General features: G+C 35.4%; 1 protein-coding gene across 3 annotated transcripts in view; it reads left to right on the forward strand.

Moving 5' to 3' along the window:
* Positions 1–15556, forward strand: part of LOC113523570 (synaptogenesis protein syg-2-like) — a 253093-nt gene that overhangs the window by 171108 nt on the left and 66429 nt on the right. For all 3 annotated transcript variants that reach the window (XM_052902798.1, XM_052902799.1, XM_052902797.1), the window contains exon 3: positions 8199–8361. In XM_052902798.1, the coding sequence (XP_052758758.1) occupies positions 8199–8361 (163 nt within the window). The remainder of the gene's footprint in view (positions 1–8198; positions 8362–15556) is intronic.

Genomic DNA, 15556 nt, shown 5'->3' on the forward strand with positions numbered 1-15556 from the left:
GTCTCTGAATACGGAGCGAGGCGAGGTGGTGACAAATGGTGCGATTAACAATCCGAATCTCCGTTCAAGGAGATGGTTCGCATAATGGTCCAATACATCAAAGGATTTTCCGCGCACTGACGCTTATTTGAAGTCATTTGCTTATTATCTACAAGGTTATACATTTTTAGGTCACTGTACCAAAAATATCGAGCCTGGCGATCTTTGGTGTTGATGAATCTAGCGACTTCTAGTTTTGCAGTGTCTTGGTAGAAAAAAGTTAGGTGTGCTTAGCAGAGTGAGATGGTAATCCACGCCAATACATCGCGTGCAATTGTATAAAGTTAAAGTTTAGCTACATATGGAATACTGTTCTCACCTCTGGACTGGAGAGTTACAGTTCCAGCTTCTTCGATTCCATGCGGTCTGTATTCAACATCGAGCAGCTTGCATTATTGATGATTTACACCTTACTCTTGAACCCAGCCCACTGAAACTGTGTATAGAGAAGTTGCATCATTACGTATCTTTTATATGCGCATGAGCTGCTGTAGTCACTTACCATCACGTGAACCGCATGCTTATTTGGCCCTGTATTATAAACATAAAATATGAAAAGCCCTTGTGGTGAACATTTCTTCGTTTGTTTGTAGAGGGCGTGACAATGCTATAATTATTTTAACAGCAGTCAAAGATATTGATTTTAAATTTTGTTAAGTTATTATTGATCCACGAATAGATAGAAAAAAGAAATTGGAAAATTTGTTTTTTTTTGCACAAAGATCCAAAGTAGGGACTCAAAATTTGAAAATGGTTAATTATTAAAGTCATATATCATGTTAAGTATTTTCTCAATTGCATATTTCATCCAAGAAAATTATAATATACTCATATTAGAAAAAAAAAATTATTTTTAGTACGGAATCCGTGTGAATAGACACAGATTTTACTTTTATTATTTGAATTGTTCATGCATGGATTCAATGATCTAAATTAATATATTTTAAATCTAATACATTTTTAAGCAATGTTGTAATCTGTAGAAACATTTTATTGGTTTTATAATAAGAATATTGAGACTACTAGTCTACATAGATTTTGTCTCATTTGAACTCGTTTTTTATCAATCGACTTCAAAAATAGAAGGAGGTTCTCTGTTCGGTTAATTTTTTTTATGTTTGTGACTCCGTCAGTAATAAACCAATTTTAAACTAATATTACTACTATAAACTTTTTTTATTATATCTGAGAGGATATACTTACAGATTGGTTGCGTAGAAATTTTATCAAAATAGATTCAGTTATTTAATTTTCAAATCATACGAACTTGTTTAGTTTCAATTGAAAACGATTTCTGGAACACAATCTTCAATTATTTATGTTTAGTAAACTATACTCATTTTTGATATTGCTTACTATTTTAATATGTCTCCATATAATGTTATTTACTTTTTTTTTATATTATTTTATTGTAATAATGTGTAGCATATTACAACGACAATTCTAGCTAATATTCTAAATGTGAGTGTGTATGTTGGTTACTTCCCGATGCCTTAATGACTAAATCAATCAATATGAAATTTGGTACACACGTAGTGGGTTCGACAAGGTTATAGGTTACTTTTATCCCGGTCAGTCGATGTATCCTGGTTACGTGAAATAAAATAATTTAACACGCCCAAAATACTATTACCATTAATAGCAATACATTTAGATTTTATATATTCAGTAAACAGTATAAATACAAAGAAGCATTAACTGAATACTTTTAAAATAAATATAATTATAATTGTTTAAATTATAAATTTTTAATGAGTTGTCACCAGAGGGAGACTTTGTACAAAAATTGTTTGCTTGGGTACCTCTGTCCCATTCCTGTTTCAACCGTAAAACAGTTGTGTTTGCATGACTGTGTTTCAGTTTGAAGGGTGGGATATGGCGTGAATTTACAGGGTACAGAGGAATAACACCTGAGTCCTCAGGAATGGCAACGTATTGGGGGTATCATGGGCGAAACAGTATATTCTGTTATGTCCATGGTACTGCTCATGTCTATAGGCGACGGTTACCGCTTTCCATTAAGTGGGCCGTCAGCTTGTTTACCATTCTAAGTTGTATAAAAAAAAAATCTTTTCAAAAGGACGCTACTGCCCATATCACGACCATTAAGTTCCCTTGGTTATATTTTATGATACCCACGGAAAGGAATGGGTGGTCCATTCTATGCCTGGATCACACCACATATATAGATAGATATGGATGCACAAAAGTGTATATAGTATTAAATAAAAAAATGTGAGTACAGACACTTATTACAATAATGTATTTATTTTTATATCATGAAGGTGGCAAACAAGCATACAGCCCGTCTAATGATAAACAGTTACTGTAGCATATGGACGCTTGCAAAACTATGGATGTCACGTGTGCGCTGCTGACCTTGAAGAAACTTTAATATACCCTTTTTGAAAAACCCACACTGAATTCTCTAGAGAATATAAAACACTTGTATAATTACAAAGTCTTTGATTTACTATGTTTTTTTTTTTTTTTTTTACAACACAGGGGGCAAACGAGCATGCGGCTCACCTGATGGTAAGTGACTACCGCCGCCCATGATCACCCACAACACCTACGGCATTGCAGGTGTGCTGCCGGCCTTTTAAAAAGGAATATGCTCTTTTCTTGAAGGTTATGTTGTCGTATCGGTTCGGAAATACTGCTGCTGGAAGTTGATTCCAAAGAGTGGTTGTGCGTGGGAGAAAGTGCCTTGAAAAACGCACGGTGGAGGACCGCCACTTGTCCAGATGGTTGGGATGAAATTTTAGTTTATGGCGGGTTGTACGATGGTGAAAATCTGCAGCAGGTATCAATCCGAACAATTCTTCAGAGCACTCCCCATGATAAATTCGGTAGAAAATGCACAGAGATGCAACATCTCTACGCAGTTCCAGTGGGTCGAGTCGGACAGTAAGACGCCGATCGTCAACAATTCGAGCTGCCCGACTTTGAATGCGGTCTAACGGAAGGAGTTGGTACTGTGGCGCTCCTGCCCACAGGTGAGAACAGTATTCCATGTGTGGCCTCACTTGAGCTTTATATAGTTTCAGGCGGTTTTCTGGCGTGAAATACCGTCTCACCCTATTGAGCACCCCCAACTTTTTGGAAGCTATCTTAGCTTTTTCCTCCAGATGACCGCAAAACTGGACGTCGCTAGATATATCGACGCCAAGAATCCCCAGACTCGACTTATTATCGAGGGAAGTGCCCCGAAAGTAAGGAGATACGACAAACGGTGTCTTTTTTGCGGTGAACGCGCAGACTTGTGTCTTCTTAGGGTTAAAGTGAACAAGATTGCGTTCACCCCAGATCGAAACTTTATCGAGCGAAGTTTCGATTTCAGACACAAGTCTGTTCCGGAGCTCATCGGTATGTGTCCGCGAGATCTTTGCATGACCGGTGTATAATGCATCTCCTGTACTGTCGTCTGCATAACAATGAATATCACTGATCTGTAACATATCATTGATATGCATAAGAAACAGTGTCGGAGATAGTACACAGCCTTGCGGGACACCAGCATTCACAGGTTTTAAGTCAGAGCATGCTCCGTCGACTACGACCTTAATGCTACGTTCCTTAAGAAAACTGGCGACCCAACTGCACAATCTCGCAGGCAACCCAAACGAAGGTAGTTTTGAGATTAGTGCCCTATGCCACACCCGATCAAAGGCTTTCGCAATATCCAGACTAACAGCTAAGGCCTCTCCCTTATTCTCGATTGCCACCGCCCATCGGTGTGTTAAATAAACTAAAAGATCACCAGCCGAGCGCCCCCGTCGAAAGCCGTACTGGCGATCTGAGATCAGCTGGCGATCCTCTAGGTACCGGAGCAGTTGATGGTTAACAACTGATTCCATGACTTTCGAGAATAAGGAGGTGATAGCTATGGGCCTATAGTTAGCTGGATCTGAGCGGTTTCCTTTTTTAGGGATCGGATGCACCAAAGCAGTCTTCCAAAACTTTGGGACTATACCTGATGAGTAACAGAGCCGAAAAAGACGCGTAAGAACCGGAGCCAACTCTGGTGCGCACGTCCTAAGCACAATTGGAGGAATGCCATCGGGCCCACTCGACTTATGGATTTCAAGGGAGAGAAGTGCTCTACGCACTGATCTTTGCGTGAATTTAACATCCGGCATAGAGCTCAGTTTACAACGCGGGATGGTCGGCGGTGGTTTCTCCCCGTCATCCAACGTCGAGTTTGATGCAAAGAGAGATCCAAGGAGATCGGCCTTCTCTTTGGCGTTCAGAGCCAACGAGTTATCCTCCCTGCGCAATGGTGGAAAAGATGACTGACAGAAATTCCCTTGTGCAGCTTTGGCAAGAGACCAGAAAGCTCGAGACCCCGAAGGTAAACTAGCCAATCTCTTGCCAATTCTACCAATATGCTCTGACTTCGCTGTGGCCAAAACTCTTTTGAAGGACCTAGAGGCAAAGTTATACTTCTTTTTAAGGGCACTGATGTTAGGATCTCGCGACGCCACACCTTTGGCCCAGGCTAGGAAGCACTCCTGTTTCAGGCGAGATGCTATTCTACAAGAGGCTCCATACCAGGGCTGGGATTTCCCACCGACAGGTACCACAGAGTTAGGAATAAATAATTCCATTCCCTGAAGCACCACATCGGCGATGGAATTGGCGATGGCGTCGGGGTCCCTCAGTGCGAAGCAAACCTGCCTCCATGGGTAAGATGCGAAAAAAATCCGCATCTCATCCCAGTCTGCCGACCTGTAGTGCCAAACACGACGTCTACCCGTGGAACGTGGTGGAATCGGACTCATGAGAGGCAACGCCTTACTGCTCCGCACCAGACAGTGATCCGACGATCCAAGCGGAGCTTCGACGGAAATCACATAGTTGTCTGGGTGGGTGGTCAGCAGAAGGTCCAACAGTGAAGGTGAATGGTCCAACACATCAGGTATTCGCGTAGGCGAGGAAACAAGCTGCGTCAGACCATAAGCCAAAGCAAAGTCATGAACAGATCTTCCCGCATAGTCGGTTGTACGTGAACCAAGCCATTCGGTATGGTGGGCATTAAAATCGCCAAGAATCACGACTTCAGCGGAAGGAATCTATTCGAGCAGGGAATCTGTAGTCATTTGGACGTGCTCAATGAGTTGGTCGGTTTCGATGTTACCGCTGTTTTATGTTTTTTACTATGTTTTAATAAAATAATTCTTAGCCACTTAACTGACTGCCTTTGATTTTATCAAACGGTAAAATATAATAAAGGTGATGGTAGGTACAAATTCATTCATATAAGTAGGTCACAAATCGAATAACAAGGTTAAAGGTAATTAAGTCTAATGACCTGGCCTGGTCGTCCCTTTCATTTCGCCCCCTATTAAGTTCACTTTTCATACACAAAAGAGTTTCAAAGTCATTTTGTGATACGAGATCTTTTTACACGATTCGGTGAAAGACTTTTTGTTATTATTATAAGCCATCTGGAAACATTATTTCATTCAATGTCAGGAAATAATGTTTAAAGAATTTTTGTTTCAACCGAATGTAGGAAATTTCGTGGTTTAATTAATAATAATAATAAAAAGATTTATTTTCTCTTCACGATTCATCACAGTGAAATATAATGAGACATACTTATATTAAACTAATCAAATTATAAATATAATTGTGAGAGACTGGTGCCTTAGATAGGTATAAGAATACCTGTATTACAGGTCACCAGGGCCTCAATCCGCAGGGTTACTTACTAAGTACTTGTTATATAATAAGTGAATTCAATGTAATAAATATAATTTATAGGAAGAGATAATTAATTACAATTTAATCTGGGAGTTGTGTGTGCGTGCGTGTGTGTGTGTGCGTGTGTGTGCGCGCGCGCGTGTGTGTGTGCGTGTGTGTATGCGTGTGTCTGTAGGTGCATGCGTATCTCTCGCTGTGTGTCTTTGTGTTTGTACACATTCATATTAAAATTAGGGTCTTTAAGTTATTTTCTCACATCTGGGGGATAAGTAAGGCCTCTGTAGCATCATAGTCGAGTGTTTTCAACCAATTATGATATGATATGAGATATGAACTTTTTACAAGTGTACCTATGATCGGTAGATTGACAACTGAGCGTTGATTTTATTATATAAGTAACTACCTAGAAAACAATAATGGCCAGATGAAGACTTTATACAAAAGTCACTCGCATGGTTGTCAGTGTACCACTTGTGTTTCTATCAGCAAGCTGATGTAATTGTATGGCTATGCTTCGATTTCAATGATGGGACATAACTATGAAATTATAGTATATACAGGCACTTTTTTTTCATATTACTTGCTATTTCCAAATATTAAGTTATCTTAATGTTAAGAAATGGTAACGCGAAGGCAGTTCACGGATACTAAAGTGTATCATTTCTATAATATAATACTAAAGTGTATTATATCTATTATACATCTTAGAATATGCATTTAACCAAATATGAGTATTTTTTTTATACAACTTAGAATGGCAAACAAGCTGATGGCCCACCTGATGGAAAGTGGCAACCGTCGCCTATAGACATGAGCAGTACCATGGACATAACAGAGTATACTGTTTCGCCCATGATACCCCCCATGCGTTGCCATTCCTGAGGACTCAGGTGTTATTCCTCTGTACCCAGTAAATTCGCGTCATATCCCACCTTTCAAACCGAAACAGCTATGCAAACACAACTGCTTCACGGTTCAAATACGAATGGGACAGAGGTAAAATTACATAGAAATAGAAAACTATCCCAACCGATTAGTAACTTAGTTCATCAGTATTGCATGATTGGGTATTTTTGAATTTTTTCGCAGTTTTGGATAAAAAAAAATTAAAAGAAGATAAGGAAAAGGGAAAAATAGAAATAGAAGGAATCACCCCTTTTTTGTCGTTCAATTTGTTGCATATGACAAAACCTAGTGAAAAACTATGCAAAGCCATTCAATTTGTGACTGGATAAAAGTCCCAGAAATCGTATCGATTTAAAGGAAAAAATATATAACGTTTGGGTATAAATCAAAGTTAGCATCTAGTAACCCTGTCTTCCATAACCTAATTAGAACGTAATAGACTGTAATAGAACCCGAAACCTAAACTAACGTATAAAAATAGTTGAGACTAAGTTTGAACCTTATCCGGACTCACCGGTAATCTAATATTTCAGTGTCCTAAATTCATTTAAGATCTTCAGGTCAATTTAATTAAGATCGCCCATTACTGACATTACATTAGACTTCTATATAAAGCCCTTTGCAAAGAACCAGCACTTACGAATTTTTAGAATAGTATAGTAGGATGTATCTATAGTTTAAAAAATATTATTTGCTAATAATACGAAATCCCTTGTTTATGAGATATAAAAATAAAGAAATTTATACATTTATACATTCGAGTTTTATCATATAATATATTAATAGATATATAGTGATTCCAGTAAAATTAGAAGATTCATCAACTATCAAATTGAAACAATAATCAACAAGCATTGATAAGACATTCTATTATTAAGTTACAATGCCTGATACCAGCATATATTGTCTACAATAACATGGCACTCCCTTCCAAAATCCAAAGAATTAAAAATGTTCGTCATCAATATATGCAAAGTTTCGACCAAGTAATACTAGACCACTACTGAAGATGTTTCCTCATAAACACGAGTATAGTACGAGTACCACGTCTGTATATGGCCACACTGAACATTGAAGCAAAAAGTTGGAGGGGCGGGCCATGTTAAAATAGATTTTACAAATTAGAATGTCATTCTTTATGGTTTGTAAGAAATGAGAATCAACGCGATCATTTAGGTAAACTATGATATATTTTTTTTTAATTATTTCAACGTTTTAGTCGTGTTACACCGGTCGTGGTCACGAGTAGACTGACGTAGCGCTATCATGTCTCCGCTTTCGAGACGGAAGTTTTTTCTTCTACCTGCTCATTGGAATTAATTTCTTCGGATTTCTTCCGGTCAACTTTGAGAATCTGAAAAGAAAAAGTATCTATAGGGTTTGTGTATAATATTTGTATATATATAAAAATACATATATGGTCCAAAAAATTATTTCTTAAATAATAACTGCATTATTAATAGCTTTATAATTAATAATTATATATAGATATAAAAGACAAATAAAATTATAATGGTAAGATAAATAAAACTTGTTGTCGACAGGTCTCCGGCCAGGATCGAGTGTCAGAGCGGAATCTCTGGACGCGATAAAAGTGTCGGCGGTATCGGGCGGGGACGCGGTCTTACCGTGCGACACTCGCTCGCCACAACCGCCCGACGCTCTGCTGCTTGTCGTTTGGTATAAAAACGACGTGCCTATATACAGGTGAGATTTCTATCTATACATAATTACTTTTATTATTATTTATATAAGAAAAACAAGATCACACTGGTATATGTATATAGAAATAGTAACAACTAATAGGTTCCCATTAATAGTAAAAAAATAGATAAGCGGTACTACATATGAAGTAACAGAGGTTATAATAATAGAAATGAACAAAAAATGAATTATACTGAGACTCTTCTCCCTAAACCAGGTGCAAACGAGTCTATCGATATCGACTTATCGCATTAACTTATATGTAATTTGGTCGAGAAATCTCGACTAGTTTGGGGACTATTTGTGACCCTTAACCTTGAGCGGCTGTGATGCAAGCACGAGTGTACCTCTGTACGCTGGGCGGGATCTGCACTCTTTTTATGGTATATATAAACTACAAGTGTGCGAAATTTCATACTCCTCAGTCTGCACAATTTTCGTAAAAAGGGGTACAAAGTTTTTGCTTCACGTATTAATATATAGATGTGAAAGTGAGTTTATTTGAACTGATGATGGAAAACTGTTAAGTTTTTTACGGGTTCTTCTCAGCAGATAACAACGTTCTGAACTCTGCATTAATAAAAAATACGATTCAAATGTGCTTGTAAAAAGTTTATTTGAATACAGACGATTTGAATTTAAATTTTGTTTGTTTGTATAGCGCCTTAAAGGCTTAGCCAGTCACTATGGAATTTGGTGTGCACGTACTACTATATGGGATAGAGAAAGATATAGGCTACTTTTTATGCCGGTCAGCAAACATAACCCGGCCACGCGAACGAAGTCGCGGGTAAAAACTACCATGCAATAAATCAGAGCATAATACGTTTTCTGTTTACGATGCAGTCGGGGGAATGAAGCCTGCAATTTTATAACTTTATCGAAGTTTATGAAGAAATCTCGCCTATTCACGTCTACTGGGAAAACTAATCTTTACATCTATTCTATATTTTTAATGGCGTTTCGAGGACATAAATATTATATAGGATTTGTAACAGTCGTCGTCTTCCTACATAATAATATACCCAAGGGGTATAATTGAGTTTGCGATTTAGTCACTCCATTTTGTCTTTACATTTATTGTATTTCTCGTGTTGTGTTTATTCTATACCAATGTCTAAAACGTAAAAGTTTGTAGGAACGTTCTTTGGAATTACTAGTTGGATTTGAAAAAATCCTTTTGCATTTGATAGCTTTTCTTGAGGATAGTTATCAATTAAACAGTTTTTGTTGCAACTTCATAAAATATAATACACATACATAAAGATTGTGTAACATCTAGTAATTATTATATTATATTCAGTAAAGGCTACTACCATGGTAGTATAGGCAGAGAGACTGATTATTTACGTTTAATTATTATGACATATATTAATACATTACAGGTTAATTAAAATTACGATACGACCACGAGGCAAATCGTCTTATACAGCTAGTGTTATTAGAAAATAAGTACGTGAGTTTGTTTATAAGTTATGAATTTGACGTTAAAAATGTTTAATAACAGAAGTGATTTTGATTAATTATAATAAAAATAGTCTGAAACTAACGCTAAAACTGACTTTACATTACATTATTACTAGCTATTCTATGTAGCTTCACCCGCGTAAATCAGTATATAAAATATCCCATGTACTAAGCTAGGTTATAACCTACTTTTGTACCAAATTTCATTCAAATACATTGAGCAATTTTTGCATGTTATAGTAATAAAAATAATTTCATCCATACATCTTTACAAACTGTGTGTAATATTAACAGAATTTGGGTTTATAATATCGTATGAGAGTATGAGATATATATATATATATATATATATATACTTATGAGAGTCAATAATGTATATACCTATAGATAATAAAAGAAAATATAAGTGCAATTAAAACTTTTTATTTTACTCAGCATAATAATCACTAAATTATTTGTATAAAAACAACATTAAAAATGTAAGAGAGTATATATAATATTCATAAACTGTAGGATGAAGAAAAAAAAATAAGGAAAAGTTATCTTATGAGAGTTATTCGTATGATGATAAATATTCGGAGTGTAACAGATATGCTGAAAGGCAAAAATATACTCTTTCTTACCCTGAAAGCATTTCGAATCCAATCGTGTATACAACATTGTTGGTGATTGTAACTAATAAAATGATTCTGTAAACAATTTTAATAAAACTCCACTATTGTAAAATAAACTTTACAGCTATAAATTTACAGTTTTATGTAGCTTTTAAAAATGGTAATTTATTATTAAACTATATAGGTATATATACCTACCGTAAAACGAATACTAACAATCCTTAATAACCTACCATTATTGTGATTTAATAATCTCCCTTGGATCTTAATGTCGAAGTTTTATAGTCAGTGGACATTTTAAATAAGGGTTTTTATGGATAATGGTTCTGTAGAGTTTGAAATTCAATAATTTAAAAGCCCCAGACACTTATTTGAAGTGATCTTGGGATTTCTATTGGATAAGAAAACATTCCTTATAATAAGACGGGGAAGAAGAACTCAAGCGCTAGTACAAATTTATAATGCTAAAGTTATCGTTTTTGACATTTCTAAATAATTGCTTTCTAGTTTTAGAACACAGATTCAAATTTAAATCATCTTTGTTCAAATAGACTTGTTTACAAGAATTTTTATATTGTAATTATTATTATTTTTAATTCTACTGCAGGGTTCAGAAAGTCGTCTAAAGTTGGTAATAAAATCCCGCAAGAAACTCAACAGTAACCTAACCTCAACAGTGATAACCTAAAGGAATATTATAAATTAACTCTTGAATAATGATATATTAATAATAGACCTTAGATTTTTTTTTATATATATATATATATATATATATATATATATATATATATATATATATATATATAGTAATAGACTAAGCTGTTAAAACGCTAAGAGATAATAAATAAATAAACTTAATGCTTAGTAACCAGTAGGATTTTCATTATAATATAACTAATGGAAGGTGATTTATAACATTATTCTTTTATTTTCATGGATGATAGTGGAATGGTAATTCCACATGCCCTATTGAGTTACGTTGACAGGTTTTTTAATAGATGCTGATCAAATTGCTATACGCGGTATACGCTAGTGGAGAACCAGTAAGTGATAATAAGTGAGAATGAAAGGCTAGTTACCTCTTGATGACAAATTCACTAGGAATTGACCACGATGATTTTTAGAGGAGATCGCGCGAAGATCAATATAACAGGGTATATTACTAGTAATGAGTTCCGTTGACAGACGAACGGAACCAAAGTGAGAAAGAGGTTCGCCTCACTCGTGTTTCTGTCCTTAGGTAGGTTGTCTCATATTTGCGCTTTTGAATTTGGAAGGTGGGCAGTGGAATTATAAAACACAGAGAGTAACATCTTAGGAGAGTTTTTTTATGTACGATAATGAAATGGTTACCCCGCCTGCGCTATCGGTATACACTGGCGGGGCACCAGTGAGGGATGAAAGGTAGGTCAGTTAGTCCATCGTGCCAAATTCAATGATAAATTAGCCACGATAGTTTCCAGAGGGAACCGTGTGGAGGTCGACCTGACAGGGTATATTGATAGCAATGAGGACTAACCTCCCTATTACTTACAATCCCTTCCCTTTAGGAGGGTTAACCCCAGGAATAACAACACACGAGGTGTACCTACTACACCACAAAGTATTCTGTGATGTTCACAGTGCTCATATATACAGACAAAAGAATTACAGGTATACTTCTTAAAATTTGACAGGCCATGACAATTACTATTCACATGAGGTAGGCTGGCAGCTAGTTTGCTGTATAAAAACTATTAATAACAAATTTTAAATTTAGAACGTGGAAATATATTTTGAATTTAAAAATCGAATTTCCCATTTATTGAAAAATACGAGCCGTCCGTCTGAGCGGAATGAAACCTTCTTTATACAGCTTATTATGAACATAACCTCAACACTACGCTGTTAAAGTTTCACAAGAAAATGTAAATTGTTTTCTGTATTGGAACACGTCGTAGTATAACGATATATTTTTTTTTATTTTCTTAGTAATAAGCTACGATCGCGTGCTTCGTACAAGGCCCGCGATTCTCTACTATGTATACTCTATTCAGAAAAATAATAAAGTAATGAATTGAAGCTCTAGGAAATTAAAATACTTTCATGGCTTATACACTTTTTGATGAGTTCATAACACACTGTATATTTTATAAAGAGACAACACGTTATTTAATTTCACAGAATATTGAGAACCAAACTAAACAAGGAAAAAAGGCTGAAAAAAAACGAAATCAAAAAAATAGTCATACTAGAAATATCATCAACATCATCATATCAGCCGTTAACTGTCCATTGCTGAACAGAGGCTTCCCTCTTATGGGGCAGTGTTAGTGCCACGCTTGGCAGGCGGGTTAGCAACCGCAGTCAGGCTTGTGGTAATGTTTTAAGAAGGATAATTCTGCCCATCTAGCGACCATTTAATTCCATTGGTCGCCTCTTATGATACCCACGGGAAAGGAAGTAGTCCACTCTATGCCGATACCACACGGCAAGACTGAACACACACTGCAAATTTAGAAGATAAGTATAGATATAGAAGATAAGTAGATTTGCTCCATAAAAAATACCGACTTCAATCGAGGAAGAACTGAATTAATAATAATAATAAATATTTTTTATTAAGGTAAACTTAATAATAAGCATTTTTGAATAGTATTTTTTTTAGGAAACGACCACCCAGTTCATAATGTAATTTCACTTAAGAAGAACGGACAAGATTCTTTTTTTCAAATATAAGTTTAAAATTAAGTGTGATCATAACTATAAACCTGTTGCAGGTGGCTCAGGACCGTTCTTTATGGCAGTCTATGGGGGAGGCTTATGTCCAGCAGTGGACGGATAAAGGCTAAAAAGATGATGATGATGATGATAATAAACAGAAACCAGTTATTTTGATTTAAAAATTAAATTCAGTAGTCGTTTTTCTAAATTAAAGTAACTGGTCTATACTTATTTTCCAATCTGTTTATAAGTGACGCAGTTATGAACTAATAGCAAGCAATCTCTCTGTCTTCATTTACTATACATTAGCAATTCGAACTAGACTTAATGGGATTTGAACATAGTACCCACAACTTATATACTGTACTGACTAGATATAGCAGTATTGGCATGTTAACCCCCACAGTTCACTCTCGGATCTCAATGTGACAATGTGTGCATATTTTATAAATCACTCAGGCGCACATTTGTTATGCATGACCGTGCTTTTATGTACAGAATTAGTTTCTGCGCAAACGACAGGATGTTTGATCGGATTAAAAGGGTTCCCTGCTGGGAATTAAGTTTTTTAACCCACGTTTAACTGAAATCTACATTTATTTCAGTGTTTTGCTCTTTTGTGGGCAAAGCAATAAACTGAGTTGTGACCGTTTTGTGTTGCTATGGTTCACGCAGGAAAGAAAAAAATATGTTTATCCTTTTATTTATTTTCCTTTTTTTTATATATATATTTGTCTATGTTGTATTTGTGTGCTGTAAGTAATGCTATACAAAACACAAACAGCAATTATATATTTTTTGTCTATCTATATTATTTTTTGAATCGGAGCTTCCTAGAAACTTTGAATGCTATGATGCCTACTTCATCTACATCATCATCATATTAGCCTTTTAACTGTCCACTGTTAAATATAAGCCTCCCCCTTGGGGGGTTATTCTAGTAGTTGTCACACTTGACAGGCGAGTTGGCAACTGGATTTAGGGATGTTTTAAGGGAGGCTTTAGGGATGTTTTAAGTAGAATGCTACTGCTGCGCTTTCCAGTGGATGTCGTAAGAGGCGACTAAGAGGGGGCGAGGGATGGGTAGCAACGTCCCTCTTAAAACATACAAAGCCTAATTCCATTTGCCAAACTGTCTGCCAAGCGTGACAATTACTGGCAAACCCTCCAAGGGGAAGGCTTTTGATCAGAAGTGGACACTTAAAAATGATGACTATATAGTCAATGTGAGTGACTCCCGAGGACTTCAATTTCTTATCAAAATGTAAGATTTAACTCAAGTGAAATTCAAAAATATAAAAAGTTTCCCGGTCACTAAGAATGTATTTAGTCACTCTTAAAATGTATCATATAATATAATTTTAGGTATAGGAATAGAAATCTAAAGCTAGGAGCATGTAATAAATAAATAGACGTAAAAATAAGATTCCATTCTGATATAGAACTCGAAAGGGCAATGATGGTAATTCTTTTTATTACACTGAATCAAGAAGTGGAAATGTAATTACAGCTTCTACTAGTACTTACTTATTTCCCTGTGATTCTATATTTTTAGCTCGATATACTTTATTATTGAGAACTGTCTAGACAGTAGGGACCGTTTATTATTTTAATCGCTGAGTACTGAAATGTAAATAATGTATATCTACACAATGAAATAATTAATTATCTGTTATCAGTAAATAAGTACTTAATTTGTTTGTTTACTTTATTGACTTGTGAAACTCTTCATGTGTTGATTTCAAAACGAATATTAAATATTATATTTGTTAGCTCACAAATAATAAATAAATAAGTAAAAAATTTGATAATATACCTTTTTCCAAGTGTGTTATATGATATTTTTGTTAATTTTAAACCGATCGAATAATTATTTTTTTAAATTAATAGAATTAATACAATTTATTACAACAGCATAAAGTATTAGATATTGAGTCAACGTAAAAAAGGAAATATTTATTTGTATGTTTGCGCAAATTTTTGCAACTTGCGCAAGTTTTTTTTTTTAATAAAACACAGCCAATATTATTTGTTAACAACGTTGCTAAATTACGTATTTATTTCGCAATAAAATTGTTATAGGCAAATTTTGAAGAAAATAAAATCTTAGTGGAATCTTTTGGGGAAAAATGAATGAGCTTGCAAAAATTCGGGTAAATTTCCCGTATAGTCGTAGAGTCTTTCCTCAACTCATGGCCGAGAAATGGATAGCAGCGTTTCTTTTAAAACATTACATATGCCTAACTGCTGTTACCAATCCACCTGTCAAGCATGGCAACTACTGGCAAAACTCCTTTGTGGGGAAGCTTATGTTCAGCAACGGGCTCTTAATGGCTGGTACAATGATGATGAAGTAAGGATTTTTTTTAATAAATAAACTAAAAATTAGTTTATTAATTAAAAAAAATCCTTTT

This window comes from Galleria mellonella, unplaced genomic scaffold, assembly GCF_026898425.1.
Source record: "Galleria mellonella isolate WM207_F2 unplaced genomic scaffold, CSIRO_AGI_GalMel_v1 utg96, whole genome shotgun sequence".
Lineage (NCBI taxonomy): Eukaryota > Metazoa > Arthropoda > Insecta > Lepidoptera > Pyralidae > Galleria > Galleria mellonella.